The 19,137-nt window shown below is 40.2% G+C and overlaps 1 protein-coding gene across 1 annotated transcript in view; it reads left to right on the top strand.

Moving 5' to 3' along the window:
• The window catches only part of DNAH8 (dynein axonemal heavy chain 8), a 319,171-nt gene that overhangs the window by 171,824 nt on the left and 128,210 nt on the right, over positions 1-19,137 (top strand). The window contains exons 49-58 of the mRNA XM_053603542.1: positions 225-359; positions 1,976-2,137; positions 5,284-5,530; positions 5,658-5,899; positions 5,991-6,131; positions 7,613-7,850; positions 14,242-14,384; positions 14,857-14,991; positions 15,397-15,519; positions 18,033-18,246. Of these exons, the coding sequence (XP_053459517.1) occupies positions 225-359; positions 1,976-2,137; positions 5,284-5,530; positions 5,658-5,899; positions 5,991-6,131; positions 7,613-7,850; positions 14,242-14,384; positions 14,857-14,991; positions 15,397-15,519; positions 18,033-18,246 (1,780 nt within the window). The remainder of the gene's footprint in view (positions 1-224; positions 360-1,975; positions 2,138-5,283; positions 5,531-5,657; positions 5,900-5,990; positions 6,132-7,612; positions 7,851-14,241; positions 14,385-14,856; positions 14,992-15,396; positions 15,520-18,032; positions 18,247-19,137) is intronic.

Genomic DNA, 19,137 nt, shown 5'->3' with positions numbered 1-19,137 from the left:
CTGTATCACACATCTTGGTTTTTCCAACCACGTCTTGGTTTGCCTGCTCATTTCTCAGGCAAAACAAAGGCAGGAGAATCAACCTAATAAAACTTTACACCTCAGCCACTCTAGAACTATGGCTTATAAGGATCAGAATGTCATATGCATGGAGTGACTCTACATTTAGTTTTTCAATTAAATAGTTTTTTTGTTTTTTTTTTTGCCCTCTTGTCCCATCTTAGGTTCATTATGACTTTGGATTGAGAAATATTCTGTCTGTATTGAGGACACTTGGATCTCAAAAAAGAGCCAGACCGGAAGACAGTGAATTGAGCACTGTCATGAGAGGACTAAGAGATATGAACCTTTCTAAATTGGTATCTTTCTTCTCTGAATTCACTTCTCTTCCAAGATTGTGACCTGGTTTCTTTCTATGTAGCTGACAGACGGGGGTTGGCTCGTGTTGAGCTGTGAGCACTAATAATTGCAGGTGTGTGCAGATGTGGGACACTCCCACTATGCTCCAGAAGGTGACAAAAACTCCTGTGCTCTGTATGACCAACAAGCGCTGGAAGTACCTCCTCCTCTTCTTCTTCTTCTTTTTTTTTTTTTTTGAGACAGAGTCTCACTCTGTTGCCCTGGCTAGAGTGCAGTGGAGTCATAGCTCACCGCAACCTCAAACTCCTGGGTTCAAGTGATCCTTCCGCCTCTACAAAGTGCACCACTGTGCTCAGCCAAGTGCCTCATTTTAGCAGTTCTGTGCAATAAAACAGGTCATCAGTGGGCGTCAGCTCCAAAATTCAGCCCAGTTCTCTGTCATTATTCCTAATGTGACACAAATTCTAAACATGAAAATCTGGGTTCACAGGAAACTGTGAGGATGTTTTGCTTCCTCTGTGCATGACTAGTTTATCTCAGGCACGTCTCTACCCAAACCCCACCATTCCTATTTTCCAAAGACATACTAAAACGTTGCTATGGAGGTGTGGGAGTTATCTCCCTGCTTTGTGCTTGTCACAGTTACAGCCAGGTTGTTTTGAGCAAGCCGATGGAGAGGTTCATGTGGTGTTTGTTCAAGGGCATCTGTGGGCCTCATGTTGTGCCCATGCCCTGGATGTACCAGGCTGAGGAAAAAATGGTTCTCAGGAAGCTCACGTTCTAGTTACAAAAACAAGTAACATTTGTAGAGTGCATTGCTATTATGAAGACTTTTCAGACGTATTGTCTTGTTTGAGCCTCACAGCAGCTCTGGGATATGGATGGCTAGTTTGCTTATTATTTTACTCGTGGGAGAAGTAGACTCAAGGGGTTGGAGGACTCACCAGTAATCATAGTCAGTTGAGAAGCTAGAAAAGATTTTCTGATGCCAAATCCTCTGCTCCTTCCTATATACCTCACTGCCTCCTTTAGATAATGTTATTCTTGAAATTCCTAGATAAGTATTTTAAAAAGCATCAGAGAAGTCCTAGAGAGTAAGGAGAAATCAGAAGGGGTCAGAGGTTGGGAATGGAGCAGTCTACATATTACAGACGTAGTGAATAAGGATTGGAGTCAGTTTACTCAAACCTACTGTTCATAAGAAAGGCTGAGAAGACTGCCCTGGTGGAGTTTCCCAGCCAAGGTTGAACAAAGTCTCGCAGGGTTATGGGTTTTTCCTCCCAACTTAAATAAAATATTAATACTCTGTTCTCATGGGATTTGGACTATAAATTGCTATTTTTTAAGGTTAATGTAAATGTCAGTCTGTGAGAAGCAAAGCATTCATAAAAAAATAATGAGATCAGACCCCGAGGCTCGATTGTAGAAGATGTCCAAGGAACTTTGGGTACCGTGTGTATTCAGTGGTGCTCAGGAGAAAGCAAAGAGGACACAAGACGGTGTAGGAGAATGGTAGATGAGTCTTTGGGCGTGAGGCGATAGGTGCTCTGCAGATTCTAGGGAGATGATCAATATCTGTTGCCTGAATGAGTTATTTTAACCTCTGCCCCCTTAGATCGATGAAGATGAACCCCTTTTCCTCAGCTTGATCAATGACCTGTTTCCAGGATTGCAGCTGGATAGTAGTACTTATGTAGAACTGCAAGCTGCGGTAACCAACCAAGTTCAGCTAGAAGGCTTGATTAACCATCCACCCTGGAACCTCAAACTTGTGCAGGTAAACTCTTCGTCTTTCATCAGTATAGTAATAAATGTGTATTAAAGATTGCCATCTGAATCGAAGGACTGAGGAGTCTCACCCCATGGAAATGCTCCAGCTAAATCGAAACACCCTATACAGAGGGTGCTCAAAACATGTATACACACCCCAAGAAAGGAAAAAACTTCATTGAAATTGCAATACCCAAGTCAGTACATACCAATAGCACTTGTCACCTCCTGTATTGTATCTTGTATCTCTTGCAATTGCAGAAGTCAAACATGACTTGAGCATTACAATTTTAATACACCTTTTCCTTTCTTAAAATGTGGGTACATGTTTTTGGCGCCTTCTCTACATACAGTCATTGCCAGAAGAGTCCTTCAGGGTGTGTTTTTGTCTTAGAGATAATAGTATGGCTTTTCCCAGCCTCACAGTAATCAAGTAGTGATCGTTACTCACACCTGGTAAGAAAGCTGGGCGGTAAACAGACTCTCACAAACAGTTGGTATGGGACAGTAGGATGTAAAACCCCGAGAGCTGGACCAGACTAGCAACTGAGTGCCTCTGCTGGGTACAGAGTCTGAGAAATCTGGGAGGGATACCGTGTCCCTGCTTTGTGTCTGGGCATGTTGTACCCTTCACATGCACTGAAACTTAAGTCCTTTGCCTGTGTCTGTTCACACCCTTCATCCTAGTGTTAGCTGTCCACCCACTTCATCAGCAGACTCAAGAAGCTATAGCAGAGAACAAGATTAAATCTCTGTGAGCTTGATGCCTTGGGAGTATTTTCCAGGACTTTTGGAAAATGAAGGAACTTAAATTGTGGAGATTGTTAAAAATTGCATTTAAAAAATAAAAATTTTTGGCTCGGCACCCGTAACACAGTGGTTATGGCGCCAGCCACATGCACCCAGGCTGGCTGGTTTGAGCCCAGCCCAGGCCAGCTAACCAACAATGACAACTACAATAACAACAACAAAAATAGCTGGCACTGTGGCAGGCGCCTGTAGTCCCAGCTACTTGGAAGGCTGAAGCAAGAGAATTGCTTGAGCCCAAGAGTTAGAGGTTTCAGTGAGCTGTGACGCCATGGCACTCTAACCAGGGCAACGTAGTGAGACTCTGTCTCAAAAAACAAAACACAAAAACAAGCAAACAAAAATTCTTATTTTAACTTACTCTTGTTGCCAAGTTGTAAGACATGCAAGTATTTGAGACGTATGTCTAAACCTTACAAATAAGGAGGTACATGGAGGAAAGTTTAAATAGTTTTCATCTGTGTATTGAAGTTTTTTTTTTTAATTCTGAGAAAATATGTTCTATATATATGCATACAATATATTTAATACTAAATTCTAGTCATCTCAAGGGGTGGGGCCTAGAATTTTGGGTTCTTGATGTCAATAATACTGCTGTTGAAGATAATGTTATGGATGGTGCCTCTATTGCTTTTAAACTCTGGGTCACAATAGTAATACATTCTATCCAAATATTAGAAAAATAACTCAGATTCTACCTTTGATCAGCTGTGAGACATTTGAGCTCTCATTTTCATTAAAATAGAGATCATAAGACTGACAAAATTGATTTGTTGTGGCATATGATACCAAAGTATAAATAGGACCCAAGGGTACACCCGGCCAGGGTAAGTCACTCACCCCTACACTTAAAGGATAAACTTATGTTCTAACTGCCACAAGGTTTTTCTTTTTCCCTAGCAGCTAAACAACCACTAGCCTTGAGATAAGCAATGTTGAAACATAGTTTCAGCAACAATGTTGAGATAAGCAATGTTGAAACAATTGTTTCAACAACAATGTTGACCATGATGCTATCTGACACCTACCTCCCTCCCCCCACCATTCCACAGGATGTAACTACAGCTTTGATAGGACAAGAGACTGATATCAATAACTTCCTCTTGATTCAGAGACCATCAACCACGGACTGCTTTGGGCCAGTTTACGGAGGCCACACACGAGTGCCCCTGTGTCCCTTCTTCACCTAATTGTAATGCGTTTAAATGTTGTCTCCACTCCAGTGGGTCACATGTAACATGGCATGTTTGTGAATATTCATAACCTCTCCTGCCTCTTGAATATGTATATTTGGCCAACCTTTCAGTAAAAATCCCTGTCCATCCTCTACTCCCTTGATGTGTCTGCGTTCCCTTCTGGGCCAGAGGCTGAGCTTTCTAACTGGTCAGGATGGCCAGCCTGCAGGCTGTGACCCTTTATAAGAAGTGAAGCTCTCTCCAAACTCAGGGGACCTTGGGAGTTTTCATTAACACTTTTTGTTAAGGAAACTGTAGACAGGATGTTGTAACAGACACTCCCAGCGCTCTTAGTACGTCTCCCCTTTGCTGTTTCTGTGTGTCCCCTCCCAGTCTCCGTGTGCTAATGGTGAGGGAAGGGACTCCAGCCACTTTGTTGGCAGGCACAAAGCGTAGGCATTGCCAGGGAGCTTATTTCCCACCCTCCCCCAAACCACCCTCTCCTTAGGTGAGGGCTGGTAGGTGATGGGGTAGGAAGTCACGCAGCGATCACTGAGGTGTCACTTACATTCCAGAGTCTCCCACGGGATCAAGCTGAGGACTGCTGGACTCTACCCTCCACAGGACTCTGTCCTCAGTCACCTCGCTTGCCTTCTTCCCATTCTTCTCCAGCTCCCCCACTCCCTTATTGGTTTCTCCTGGGAGAACGCCCTGAATAAATTACTCACACGTGAATCGTCAGTCAAATGCAATTTTGGGAGACCAGAAAGCCCACACAAAACTGGACTCTTAGTTGCAACGCTTCCCACCACTAGGGGGCGATATCATCACACTAGATGCAGAGAGTTCTGGGTGTGGAACACATGGCTGGTTAGATCAGCAAACCAAATCACAGGGATTAGTAGTTTGAGAAACACAGACTGAATCCTGAATTTTCACAATGTAATTCAAGTTCCACATTGTCATTACTTTGTCACTTATTTTATTACATGGTGCTAATTTGCTATGTGCACATCTAGTAAAACAAAGAACATTTTCACAACTTTTAAGTAGTGAAATAGTTACTTTAATGAAGAGCTTATTTAAAGCCTTTTAAATTTCAGCTAACTCCTGTGAATGTCAGCAGGAGACTCATAAATTAAAATTTTCAATTTATTGTTTAATTGTGTAGTTGTATGAGACGTCTTTGGTACGACATGGCTTGATGACTCTCGGGCCCAGTGGTTCTGGGAAGACAACTGTTATAACAGTTCTGATGAAGTCATTAACAGAATGTGGACGGCCCCACAGAGAAATGCGAATGAATCCAAAAGCTATTACTGCGCCTCAGATGTTTGGCAGACTGGACACTGCTACTAATGACTGGACAGATGGGATTTTTTCTACTCTATGGAGAAAAACATTAAAAGCTAAAAAAGGTACACACAAATCTTCCTTTGCGATCATTTTTACCTGATAATTTTTGTTCGTAAGACAATATTCATTTAATTTTCTGTTTTAATTATTTGCAGATGACAAGTGATTTTCCGTTTTAATTATTTGCAGGTGAAAACATTTTCCTCATTTTAGATGGCCCTGTGGATGCCATTTGGATTGAAAACTTAAACTCTGTGTTGGATGACAATAAAACTCTCACATTAGCTAATGGAGATCGCATTCCCATGGCCCCGAGTTGCAAGCTTTTGTTTGAAGTCCACAACATTGAGAATGCCTCTCCTGCCACGGTGTCCAGGATGGGCATGGTCTACATCAGCAGCTCTGCTCTCAGCTGGAGGCCGATATTGCAGGTGGGGAAGAGAGATGGATGCAGGGAAGATGCCCAGTGCCTTTCTGTGTTTCACTTTCTTAACAAGCAGGGATTCTGTGTCTTCGCTGCAGGCATGGTTGAAGAAGCGTACTATGCAGGAAGCTACCACATTCCTGAATCTGTATGATAAAGCCTTTGAAGATGCATATATATTTATGAAGCTAAACCTCAGCCCCAAAATGCAGCTCTTAGAGTGCAACTATATTGTGCAAGTAAGATTTTTTTTTTTGTATATTCAGTACTTAGATTTTGAGATTTTTTTCCCACTCTGTTGTAGTTTATAGGCATCTGAAATAGAAAATTCATACAGTTCACATCAATCTTTTTACGATATGGCTGCAAAATCTCTGAGAAGTTTGATTCCTATCAAAAATCTTATTGATGGTCTCTCTGTCCTCTTTTATTATTATCAATTCTCAAAGAGCTATTGTTAGGGGGAGAGGAATGAACTGTCTTCCTCACTGTAAAGTTTAGTAAGCTGTCCGAGAAGGTGTGTCCAGTAGTGACAGTTGATAAAATTAATACATAAAGCTAGTAGTTTGCCAGGAACGTATGAAAAAGAGCTTGTGACAATTAGGAAAACTTGGATGGCAGTCTTGGCTTTGTAAATTTAGCATATATCAGATAGGGAAAACTTTTAAACAAAAAGTCTCTGAGAAGTAATTTATAGCATTCCCCCCCCCCCCCCCGGCCCACTATTTTCCTTACTCAACTTTGGAAGAAAACAAAAACAAAAAAACAGAACTTAGTAGAATTTTAAGGGTTCTCCCAATTCTGGTGTTTAGGTGCCTGCCACAATACCCTGCTCGTTTTTCTATTTTTAAGAGAAACAGGGGTCTTGCTCTTGCTCAGGCTGATTTCAAACTACTGAGCTAAGCCTGCCTTAGCCTCCCAGAGGGCTAGGATTGCAGGCGTGAGCCACCATGCCCGGCTGCCCATTCTGGTACTTTGATTCTGAGTGAAGTCAGGCAGCGAGGGCAGGTAGGTTAGAAATAGCCCAAATCAACACATCATTTAGTAATTATTTAAAAATGCTTAAGAGAAAATTTTATTTTAAAATAATTTTGTTTTGGAAGACTGAGAATGTCTTACTACAGTATGCTATGCGTTTCTTTCTGATGCTGTATGGAGTTGGCACAGTTTTTCTTAAAGAGCCAGATAGTAAATATTTTAAATGGCTTTGTACAAATTTCTGTCTCCACCACTCAACTTTGCTGTTGTAACACAAGAGCAAGCTAGAGACCATGCCTAAATGAATGAGGGTGACTGTGTTCTACTACAGTTTTATTTACCGATGAGGTGGCTGGCCCTGGGGGACACGGTTTGCTAAATTTTACAAAATGTTACAAAGAAATTGAATATTTCATCTGGAAAATTTGGATAATAAAACTTTAGAACCAGAAGCTACTTTAACAAATACCTAATCTAGGTCTTTTGCTTCTCTGGTTAGGAACTTGAGACTCAGAAAGGTCAGTGGTGTGAGTTGGCCAGATCCCTAGTTCACCTTCCCTTCTGCTAGATCCCACAGCCTGTCTAAAACAGGGTGGCCTAGAAGAATCTAAATGCTCTTGTCTGTATACCTTGAGATTTATCTGTTTTCTTCTCTTTATCCTTCCTCTTCATTTTATCATTTAAAACTTTTTATTTAAAAAATTTAAATTTAAAAACTTATTTTATTTTAAACAATTTTCAGTCTCTCAATCTTCTGGAAGGTTTAATTCCCTCCAAAGAAGAAGGTGGTATTTCATGTGTCGACCATCTTCATAAATTATTTGTATTCGCCATAATGTGGAGTTTAGGAGCCCCTCTGGAACTGGAAAACAGAGAAAAACTTGAAAACTTTTTACGCAATCATGAAAGCAAGTTAGACTTACCAGAAATACCCAAAGGCACCAATCAAACCATGTATGAATTTTTTGTTACTGATTATGGTAAGTACATTAAATTATACTATCAATGAAATGACTTTTTATTCAATGGGAAAAAATATGAACTTTGATAAACTTTTTTTATGGGGGAGAAAAAAGTTTAGTATCATTTTAAAGGGGCATTTTATTTATTTTTTTGAGACAGAGTCTCAAGCTGTCGCCCTGGGTAGAGTGCTGTGGCATCACAGCTCACAGCAACCTCTAACTCTTGGGCCCAAGTGATTCTCCTGCCTCAGCTTTCCAGTAGCTGGGACTACAGGTGCCCGCCACAATGCTCAGCTATTTTTTTTTGTTGCAGTTGTCATTGTTGTTTAGCAGGCCCGGGCCAGGCTTAAACCCATCAGCCTCAGTGTGTGTGGCCAGCACCCTACCCACTGAGCTAAGGGTGCCGCCCTGGGCATATGTTTTTTTTAAAAAGTCGAGATTTGCATATTAGCTAATTCCAGAAATGGGTATGGATACTTCTGACTTGTCCTCTTTTTGGAGAGACCTCAGTAAATAAAATCTGGCATAAATAAGTTAACAGCACCTCCTATATCATCTACTTTGTACTGCTTGAAGAAAGGTAGAAGCACAGAGAACACAGATTCTCCTTGGTGCACATTGTGGCCATAGGTGTGTAATAGATTAGTCTCACAACTTCCCTGTTGGAAATGCCAGAATGAGTAGAAATAAACCAAGCAGATGAGTTCCTACTTACACCTAGCAGACTCCTCAAGGTCCGGTGCTGTTACCTTAGCCCCCAGCCGTCAGTGTATGACAGGGCTCAGGTCACCTGAGCTTTTGAAATTGGTGCTTTTATCCAGAGCCCTGGTCCCAATTCTTCTAAATCTCAGAGATCACTAAAGCAGTAAAGGTTTTTTTTATTTTTATTTTTTGATGTTGTTTGAATGAGTAAACTCAAAAGGATAAATAGAGTGAAGAGTGGACAGCAATAACAAAAGTTTGAAAGCAAGAGCGCAGAAAGGGGAGTACAGCTGAGTTAGCACACTGAGCAAAGGTAAGTCCTAAACTGGCAGTGGGAAGAGTTGAGAGGCAACTCAGGGTCCATCACACAGAACCTTCAAAGGGCTCAGGAAGTGGAAGCTGGGGCAGAGGTGGAGCTGGTTGTAAGATTGTTTAAGGAGAGACCTCCTGCTGCTAAATAGGGCACCTACCCCACTCTGGCAAAGACTGAAGAGTTACTGTTCGGAGCATGTAAAAGAGAAGGTTTCCTGGACGTGGGGGACAGCAAGCATCTTTGAGGGTGGGAGAATCATACTGAAAATGAAGATTAAGTGAAAGTGTTTGAAAGAACCTCTCTGAAGGGACTGAAATAAGTGAACGTTTTCAGCTGACCGCCTTTAATCAGAATAACGAATAATTCTACAGCATGTAATTAGCTGCTGCTAAAAGCTTGAGAAGACAAAAGGGAACTCTAACTCAAATGTGTAACAGTTAAATAAATCATTAGATCGAGATATGGATTCTCTTAGAATCTGGAGCCAAGGTCCTCCACGGAGCTGCCTTCTAAACAATTCAGAGTTGCATCATGTTGGAAGGTGCAGATTTCCTCCCCTCAAGCATGTTGTCCTTACTGAGAGGCCAGGCCCTACGTTACTCGGAGAGTGCAGATCCATCAGCAGCAGTTTTCCAACCATGATAAAGCCCTGGTTAGGGGATTGAGATGGTACCCAATAATAATGCCAATAAAGAATTACCTCCTTCCGTGCCATCAAAAGTATGCATTGCTACATTTCTTGAAAGAGGGTTTCTTGAAAGAAACTGATGTTTCTGCCATTTTCTTCCAAGTGGCTTTTACTGGTTGTGTAAGTTTAGATGATGGTGTTTTCTTGTTTTTAATGGAAATGTCAACATTCTAGACTCACATTCCTTTGTCATGTGGGTCCTAAAATGGTTTGTGAACTAAAATATTGATAGATTGCAGGCATCCAGTCTTACCACTCTAAATAACTACTTTTGATGAAATGTATTTTTCTGAGCCTTTGTGCCCATGCAGTGGACCAACACATTGTTTCCTGGTTGCATAGGACTCTGATGTACCTGCACCAGACCTCCTGCACTGGCTTCCACTCTGTCCTTCCATAGCTCATCCTCCACCCATCCACGTTTGGTATTATTATTTTGCATGGATGTCAACATCTTTGGAGAAGACCTCATTATTAGATTTAAAATTAGACAAAATGGGTTTAATTTTGTACATTAGAAAGCTATAAAACTGGACAAAATATATGAAATAAGGTTTTTCAGATGTCGGACAATAGGCAGCACAGGACCGAAATCACTGAGGGAAATGACACTAGATGACTGTACCTTACTGTGTGCAGGCAGTTCTTGGCAGCATCTCAAGGGAGGGAAAAACCTGCCACCAAAATTAGCAGGCAGAGATTGCTTCTGGGGAGGCCAAGATGACTAGAATTTGCATGGCAGAGCACCAGACAGGAGGAATCTGCACAGAGAGGAAGTGTCAAAGAACAGCAGAAACAGAGAAGTCCGTAATTATAGTAAAGCTGTCAGAACTGTCTGTCAGAAGACAGATTACTAAGTGTATAAAATATTTTAACAATGCTATCAATGTATTTTACCCAATCCACAGTTATAGAATGTGCCACCCCCAAACAGCAGAATATACGCTTTTTTCAAGAACATAGAAAATGTTTTCCAAGACATTCAGGGCATGAAACAATTTTCAATAGCATCTCATGTCTATATTAGAAAAGAAGAAAAGATCCAAAACAATGACCTCAACATCTTCATTAATGAGTTAGAAAAAAGAAGAACAAATTCAACCCAAAGCAATGATAAAAGAGAAATAACACTGATCAAAACAGATATCAATAAAGCATAAAATAGAAAAGCACTAGAAAGCTCCGTGCCCATAGCACCGTGGTTATGGTGCCAGCCACATGCGCCGAGGCTGGCGGATTCAAGCCTGGCCTGGGCCTGCTAAACAGCAATGACAACTGCAACAAGAAAATACCCAGGCATTGTGGTGGGCGCCTGTAGTCCCAGCTCCCTGGGAGGCTGAGGCGAGAGAATCTCTTGGGCCCAAGAGTTGGAGGTTGCTGTGAGCTGTGAAGCCACGGCACTCTACCGAGGGCACATAGTGAGACTCTGTCTCAAAAAAAAAAAAAAAAAATTTTTTTTTTTAGCAAATCAAAGACAATAGTGTATAAAAAGGCTAACATTAAGTCCAAGTGGGCTTTTACTCTGGGAATGGAAGGTTGGAGTTATGTACAAGAACTGATCAATATAAGTTATGCTATTGGACTAAAATCCCCCAAACCATACAGTCATCTGTAATGAAAAGATGAAGAAAAAGTACGTGGCAACATTTAACACCATTTTGTGATGAAACTTGGAATAGAAACTTTATCACTCTGATAAAGAACATCTACAAAAAACCTATGGTTAACATCATACTGAATGATGAAGGCTGAATGATTCCTGCCCAGGATCAGAAGAAGATAAGGATGTCCTTCTCTCCTGTGTTCAAGGTCACTTCTGTTTGATGCTTGTACTACAGGTTCCAGGTGGCGCAAAAAGGTGGGGGGAAAGGGGACAGGAATCAAATACAAATTAAAAAAGAACAAATCAAGCTCTTTTTATTCACAGATGATATGACCAATCTTGGAACCTTTGAAAAAAAAGTTATTAGAACTAGGAAATGGGTTTAGCAAGGTCACAGAATAAAAGGACTGTATTTTATAATAAATTGTATTTCTATATGCTCACAACAAGCAGTTGGAAACTGAAATTTTAAACTTAGGGATACATGTGAGATCTGTATACCAAAACTAAAAAACTATGCTAAAAGAAATTAAAGAAGCCCTAAATAAGGGGACTGATAAATCATGTTTGTGGATCACATGACTCAGGAGCATTAAGATGTTATCTCTTTCCAAATTCATCTATAGATTCAGTGCAATAATGGTGAAAAATATCTCAGGGGGCTTTTTTTTTCTGAGTTTAGAGAGAAATTCTAAAATTTATATGGAAACATGAAGGAATTTATAATAACCAAATGATTTTTTTGTTAAATTTCAGGTTAATTTAAGGGTACAATGAAATCGGTTACAAAGTTTGCATTTGTTAGGTAGAGTCCCTCTTATAACTGTGTCCTACACCCAAGAGACACCATACATACACCCTAACATTGTGCAAATTAATTTTTTTTTTTTTAAGTCTACAAAGCCCCTTCTTTCTCACAGGGCTGACAGTGCGGGGATACAGACAATACAGCAACTTATCAACGTAAGAGATAAAGCAATACATTTTGTAAAGAGAAGTAAAGTAAGGAAAGGGGATAGAGGTAGAGGGTGACGGTGGATATTTCTTTTTGTGCAAATTAATTTTAAAACACAAAGTTAGAGCGTTCATATGACCTGATTGCTAGGCTTATGATAAAGCTATAGTAATCAATACAATGAGGTATTGGTGTAATAGACATGGAGGATAGACATGTAGATCAATGGAATAGCTTAGAGTCCAGAAATAGACCCCCACATATATGATCAGTTGATCTTTGACAAAGATATCAACGTAATTAATTTGAAAAAGCATTGTCTTTTCAGCCAGCAGTGGTAGAATATCCAAGTGTTAAAGAAAACCCCAAACCTTGATTTTTACCTTATACTCTTCACAAAAATGAACTCAAAATAGATCATATACCTTAACAGAAGAGCTAAAACTATGAAAATTCTGTCAGAAAAAAAGAATATTGTGTCATGGGATTAAATAAAGATTTCTTAGTATTAAAAAAGCCTAAGCCATAAAAGAAAAAAGTCGATAAACTGGACTCCATCAAAATTTAAATCTTCTGCTATTTAAAAGTCACTATAAGGGGTTGGCGCCTGTGGCACAGTGGTTGTGGCACCAGCCACATACACCAAGGGTGTCAGGTTCGAATTCGGCCCGGGCCAGCTAAACAGCAATGACAACTGCAACAAAGATAACTGGGCATTATGGCGGGCACCTGTAGTCCCAGCTACTTGTGAGAGTAGGTGGCTGAGGTGAGAGAATTGCTTAAGCCCAAGAATTTGAGGTTGCTGTGAGCTGTGATGCCATAGCACTCTACCAAGGGTGATAAAGTGAGACTCTGCCTCCAAAAAAAAAAAAAAAAAAAAAGTCACTATTAAGAAAATGAAAAATCTAGCCATGGATTGGAAAGAAATATTTGAAAAATATATATATGATTAAAATGTATTCAAAATCCGTAAAGAATTCTTATAATTCAATAACAATCAGTAGAAAACCAACTCAAATTTTAAAGTGGGCAAAAAATTTCAATTGATACTTTATCAAATAAGATATATGAAAGGTAAAGAAACACATGAAAAGATATTCATCATTGATCTTCAGGGAAACGTGAATTAAAACCACACAGGACATCATCGCACACCAACTAGAATGGCTAGAATTAGAAAAATTAATAATATCAAATATTGGTGAGGATATATATGGACCACCTGGAACTCTCATTTGCAACAAATGATGCAGCCATTTTGGAAAATAGTTTGACGATTTCTTCAAAGTTAAACATACAGTGACCATGTAACTTGCTTGTTTTGCAAGAAAATATGAAATTGAGGTTATTACTCCAATGATGAAATCTGGTTTGCTAATATCAAATGTATGCTCTCTCTCCATGAATTCTGTGTACACAGTAACTTTTTTGGTAGAATTCTGTATCATAGTGAGTACTTGTCTTTTTGAAAACTTGTAAAATGGTAGTTAAACTCAATAATGAAAGTAATTCAATTTAAATGGCAACAAGAAGAATAGCTCTGACCAAATTTGCCGAGCCAATATCAGTTGTAGAGCATGGGAAGGACAAAATGTAAAAAATTTTTTCTTATAACAGATGAAATGTAGTAATAAGAATTATTATAACAGCAATATCAATTAGTAAATTAGTAGTTATATTAAGTCAGAAGTCTGGGCATTCTATTACATTGCATTACACTTTGGGGGCCAGATTTGTTTTCCCACTTTCTCATGGCAAACATCCTATATCTAGTAATCACTTAGCCCTTTTTGGATCTTTCACATCTTTTCAATTGATGTGTTGGCTTTCCTACTAAATAGATACCCAGATACCCATCACATCGTTGGTTTTACCACCAGCTGATTCTAATTTCATTTCAGGACAGGTTTCCCTATATATATATATATATCTTATTTAGCAATTTAAAAGATGACTTTATAAAAAGGCAGAACAAATTTAAATTATTAAATGCCACAAACATTAGATAAGCAGAGACATTTACCTGTTTTAGGAAACTGTTTTAAATGTTTATATGATTCTATTGGTTGTTTATAATACTTGCCTTTTGTATTCTGAAGTAACTTTTAAAGAATGCCATTTTATTAAGATGAAATTTTACTTGTGTAGGTGATTGGGAGCACTGGAATAAGAAACTTCAGCCGTATTTTTATCCAACCGACAGTATTCCAGAATACTCATCGATCTTGGTTCCAAATGTTGACAATGTTAGAACAAATTTTTTGATAGACACTATTGCAAAACAACATAAAGTAAGTTCAATCGATAGTTTATTAGATGATCACAAACTATGCAAGAAACACATCCCTTTTCACGCACTACAGATAGAAAAATTAAATTCCAACACCAGGGCGAGGAAGTAGTGTCCTTTGAGGGAAACATTTTGGTAAACGAACCTCAGGTTCTGGGATACATTCAAACTCAGTGTCCCCTGAACTGCTGACTGCCAGCTCGCTAAGGAAAGTGTCTGCTCACAGAGCCTCTTTCACATTCCCACGGCCACGTGAATGTTCCGCCATGTTATCTGCTATGACGTTTATAGCATACATTTACATTGAAATCTTTAATTCCACTGGGATTTATTTTGATGTAGGAGTAATTTTAAAAAGTTGTTAACATTAGTTGTATTAATTTATAGAACACAAGAATAGCCAGTAGAACCATAAGAAATTTGAACCTGAACGCACTGTAGCACTTTTTGACGCGAGGACCCTGTGGTTGCAGGCTGTTTTGCTCATAGGAGAACAGGGAACTGCAAAAACTGTAATGGTGAAGGCTTATTTGAAAAAATACGATCCTGAAATACAGTTATCCAAAAGTCTAAACTTTTCGTCTGCCACAGAACCAATGATGTTTCAGGTAAAATCCCTCATTTACTAGTAAGAAACATTTAAATTTTAAGTGGTGACTACAACAAAATGTGTATGCATATAAAATATAAAAATGTTTTATATTCAACAGAAATGGTACTGGAGTGGGCGTTTGGGTATTTAGCCCTCCTAAGGCTGAGGTTGAAGCCAATTCCAAACATTTTGTCCTAACATTGAGACTGAGGCAGAACTTTGGAGTGTATCTATTTTAATGTAAATTGTAATTAACATTATTCCATAATGTTTATTACGCATCAAACAATACATGTTAATCATATATTTATGTTTACTAAGTACACAAGTAAATTATATTCTACTCTGAGAAAATGCTCATGACTTTTAGAAATCTGGATCAAAATCTAATGCGTGAGACAAACCGTGTCCTTTCCTCTAGAGAACAATTGAAAGCTACGTGGATAAGCGAATGGGAAGCACCTATGGGCCACCAGGAGGAAGGAAAATGACTGTATTTATTGATGATATTAATATGCCTGTTATTAATGAGTGGGGAGACCAGGTACGGCTATAATTTCTCATGTAGATGATAGTTCGTATTTTTAGGTGTATTTTAAGTCTGGTAGCAATTCTCAGTCTTTTTTGCCTTCTCTGTTATATGATAGCTGACATTCCTCCTTCTTGTAATCCCTGCATAGATTCTGCTCTCTGGCTGCTTGACTTTCATGTCCTTTCTGGCTCCTCGCTTCTCCTTTTCCCCAGGGTTTCATGCTTGTTCTAACTTCTTACTGTCTCTGAGAAATACCCAATTGTTAAACAGAAAACAAGTCTGGTGTGGTGGCTCACACCTATACTCCTAGCACTCTGGGAGGCTGAGGTGGGTGGATTGCCTGAGCTGAGACCATCCTGAGCAGGAACAAGACCCCATCTCTGCTAAAAATAGAAAAACTAGCTGGATGCTATGGCAGGCGCCTCTAGTCCCAGCTACTGGGAGGCTGAGACAGGAAAATCACTTGAGCCCAGGAATTTGAGGTTGCTGTGAGCTGTAACTCCATGGCGCTCTACCCAGGGTGACAGAGTGAGATTCTGTCTCCAAAAAAAAAAAAGAAAACCAAAAATCCCCCCACCCCCCACCAACCTATTTATTTATGTAACTCAGCCGCGCACCATGATCCTGGACGTGGTCATTTATCAACTTGAGTCACCCTCCATTAGAGGACCTCACTGATATCTCCAGGATTCTGCGTGTTCCTGGTGGGATCTCCAACCCCCCAGCATACGCTGTCTCACTGACACTGTCCACTTTGTGTCTACCAGCACCGTCCCCTCCTGCTGTACATCCAGGTTCACCTCAGACAGCAGCAGCACCTCAGCTCAGCCCCATCCTGAGAGGAATCTCTGCACAGTTCCACGTGGCCCTTCTCTAGTCTAAGGCACACAGATCTCAGCAGTTCCCAGGAGGCGGGAGAGTGGAAGCGTGTTTTGATCTGGTTCTCCCTATCTTCCAGAAGCTGGAAAGCTCCTGAATTTCAAACTTATTTACCCCAATGGGCATATGCAGTTGGATTTCAAACGTATGTCTGTGGCCTGCTGCCCCAAGAATCTTCCCCATCTCAGGAAGTAACAACTACACAAATTAGTCTGTCAGGAAATCAGGTTGTCTCTATCTTCAAACTATATCCAAAATCCAACGAGTAGTCATCACCTCCCCCACTAGCGCCTGGGGCCGGCCACCACCGTCTGTCTACTTGGTCATTACAGATGGATCCTCGTGGCCTCCCCGTTTCCCTCGCTCCTCTCTGATCTGTTGCCTGTTCTCAGATCAGCAACCAATTAAAACGTGAGTCAGACCAGGACTCATTCCTCTGCTCGCCATCCTCCAATGAGACTTCTAGAATATAAACACCAAAATCCTTACCACAGCCCAAAGATTCTACGCTGCTTGATTTGATGTCCCCAAGACTCTGCTCCAATCACATTTTCTTATCTTTGCAGGTGCTGGGTATGATGTTTACTCAGCACCTCTGCATTAGCTGTTTCCTCCGCCTCAACTGCTCTTCCCCTCCATATCTACCTGATGGGTTTGTTTTCCCATCTCCATCAGATCTTGGCTTATACGTCATGCGAGGTAAAGCCTCCCCTGCTTTCCATAGTCACTTACACCCCTGAACATCTCCTGTTTTCTTTCTCTGCTTTATTTTCTCCAAAGACTAACACTATGCCATTTTATTTACATATGTTAATACGTGAGTACATTCAGTCTCACCACTAGAGAATGTATTGCTCTGTGAAGACAGGAAATTGTGTCTACGCTATAAGGGAGCTTGGCATACAGCAATCATTGGTTAAATGTTTGTTGAATAAACAATTGTCATATTTGAGGTGCTTGTGTGCCATCCACTTTGAGATGCTCAGTAGGAACTTGGATGGGTAAGTGTGGAGCTTAGAAGGGAAACTGAAGCTAGGTTTACAGATTTGAGATCCTTGAGAGTACAGGACTGAGTTCGCATCTTTGGATTAATGAGAAGAGAAAAGGGCTGAGGATGGAACCTTGGAGACTAGTTACTAGGGGATGAGGGGCTAAAGAGTGGCTTGGGAAGTGACCCAGGGAGGCCACAAGGAGCCATCTGTAATGACAAAGAAGATAGACGGGGGTGGCCGGCACCAGGCGCTAGTGGGGGAGGTGATGACTAGTCCTTGGATTTGGGATATAGTTTGAAGATAGAGGCAACCTGATTTCCTGACAGACTGATTGTGAACTACATGTAAACCATGCAAAACTCTTTAAGAGACTAAAAAGGCCAACTATCTCGTAACTAACCTATCCACATGTATTTGGAAATTAGCTTTATCAGTGTGGTGAAGGGCACATTGAACTTGCACGAGACACTTTAACTTATGATTTAGAGTTCCTGTGTGGCATCATTTAAGTTGAAAAGTGATCGTTGACATTTACAAATACCTCATTAATAAGAGTTGAACGTTTTCTTCTAATCTCTTCTGTACTATTTTATAGAAGCTATGGAGGAATATGATGGTGATATATCACAAAAATATTGCTGTGTAAAATTTCAGATAACTAATGAGATTGTGCGACAGATGATGGAAATGGAAGGAATGTACAGTTTGGATAAGCCTGGAGACTTCACCACTATTGTTGATGTGCAGCTCATAGCAGCCATGATCCACCCTGGAGGTGGTCGGAATGATATTCCACAACGTTTAAAAAGACAGTTTACTGTGTTTAATTGTACCTTGCCTTCAAATACTTCAATAGACAAAATTTTTGGTATGAATATTCTTAATGTTTGACTTTTTTATTGTACGACATGTAAACCTTGCAAAACTTTAAAAGATTAAAAAGGCTGTGTCTAAAGGAGAGGATAAATATTTGAAATGGAGAGATAAACACCAGGAAAGAGGGACTAAATACTAAGATGACTCATGTTTACAACCCATTCAAAGACTTAGGAATATTAGAAATAGGCTCATCGAGAGTTAGCATTGGAGATAAGGGATCTTTGTGTTCTAGTTTTCTTGACATGGTTAATCAGAGAAATTTGGTCTAATGAATGACAGCACAAAGGTACCAGGTTGAATGCAGCACCCTGATATGTTAATGAAAATAGTGATTCTTGACACCAAATTTAGGCTCACATAAACTGTACCATCAAAACTTAGGGACATACTCAAGAGACAGATCCAAATGTTGTAAAACAGAAGGGGAAGGGTGGACTTTCAATAAGTGGTACTGGAATATTTAGTAATTTTTCTGGGAAAATAATTGAAATTGGACTCCTACCTCACAGCAAACACAAAATCAATTGCAGAAGGATAGACAAGGGTATAAAATAGTTGGAAGAAAACACAGGGAAATATCTGAGTGACCCTGAGTAGGAAAGGACTTCTTAAATGAGACTAAGGGAGCATGAAAAAAAATGTTAAATTTAACTAAATTAAAATTAAAAACTTCAGGCGGCACCTGTGGCTCTGTGGGTAGGGTGCCTGCCTCATATACTGAGGGTGGTGGGTTCAAACCTGGCCCTGGCCAAACTGCAACAAAAAAATAGCTGGGCGTTGTGGCGGGCGCCTGTAGTCCCAGCTACTTGGGAGGCTGAGGCAAGAGAATCGCCTAAACCCAGGAGTTGGAGGTTGCTGTGAGCTGTGTGATGCCACAGCC

The sequence above is a fragment of the Nycticebus coucang genome, chromosome 9, assembly GCF_027406575.1.
Source record: "Nycticebus coucang isolate mNycCou1 chromosome 9, mNycCou1.pri, whole genome shotgun sequence".
NCBI lineage: Eukaryota > Metazoa > Chordata > Mammalia > Primates > Lorisidae > Nycticebus > Nycticebus coucang.
Note: the sequence above shows the minus strand (reverse complement) of the source record. Positions and strands in the feature narration are given on the sequence as shown.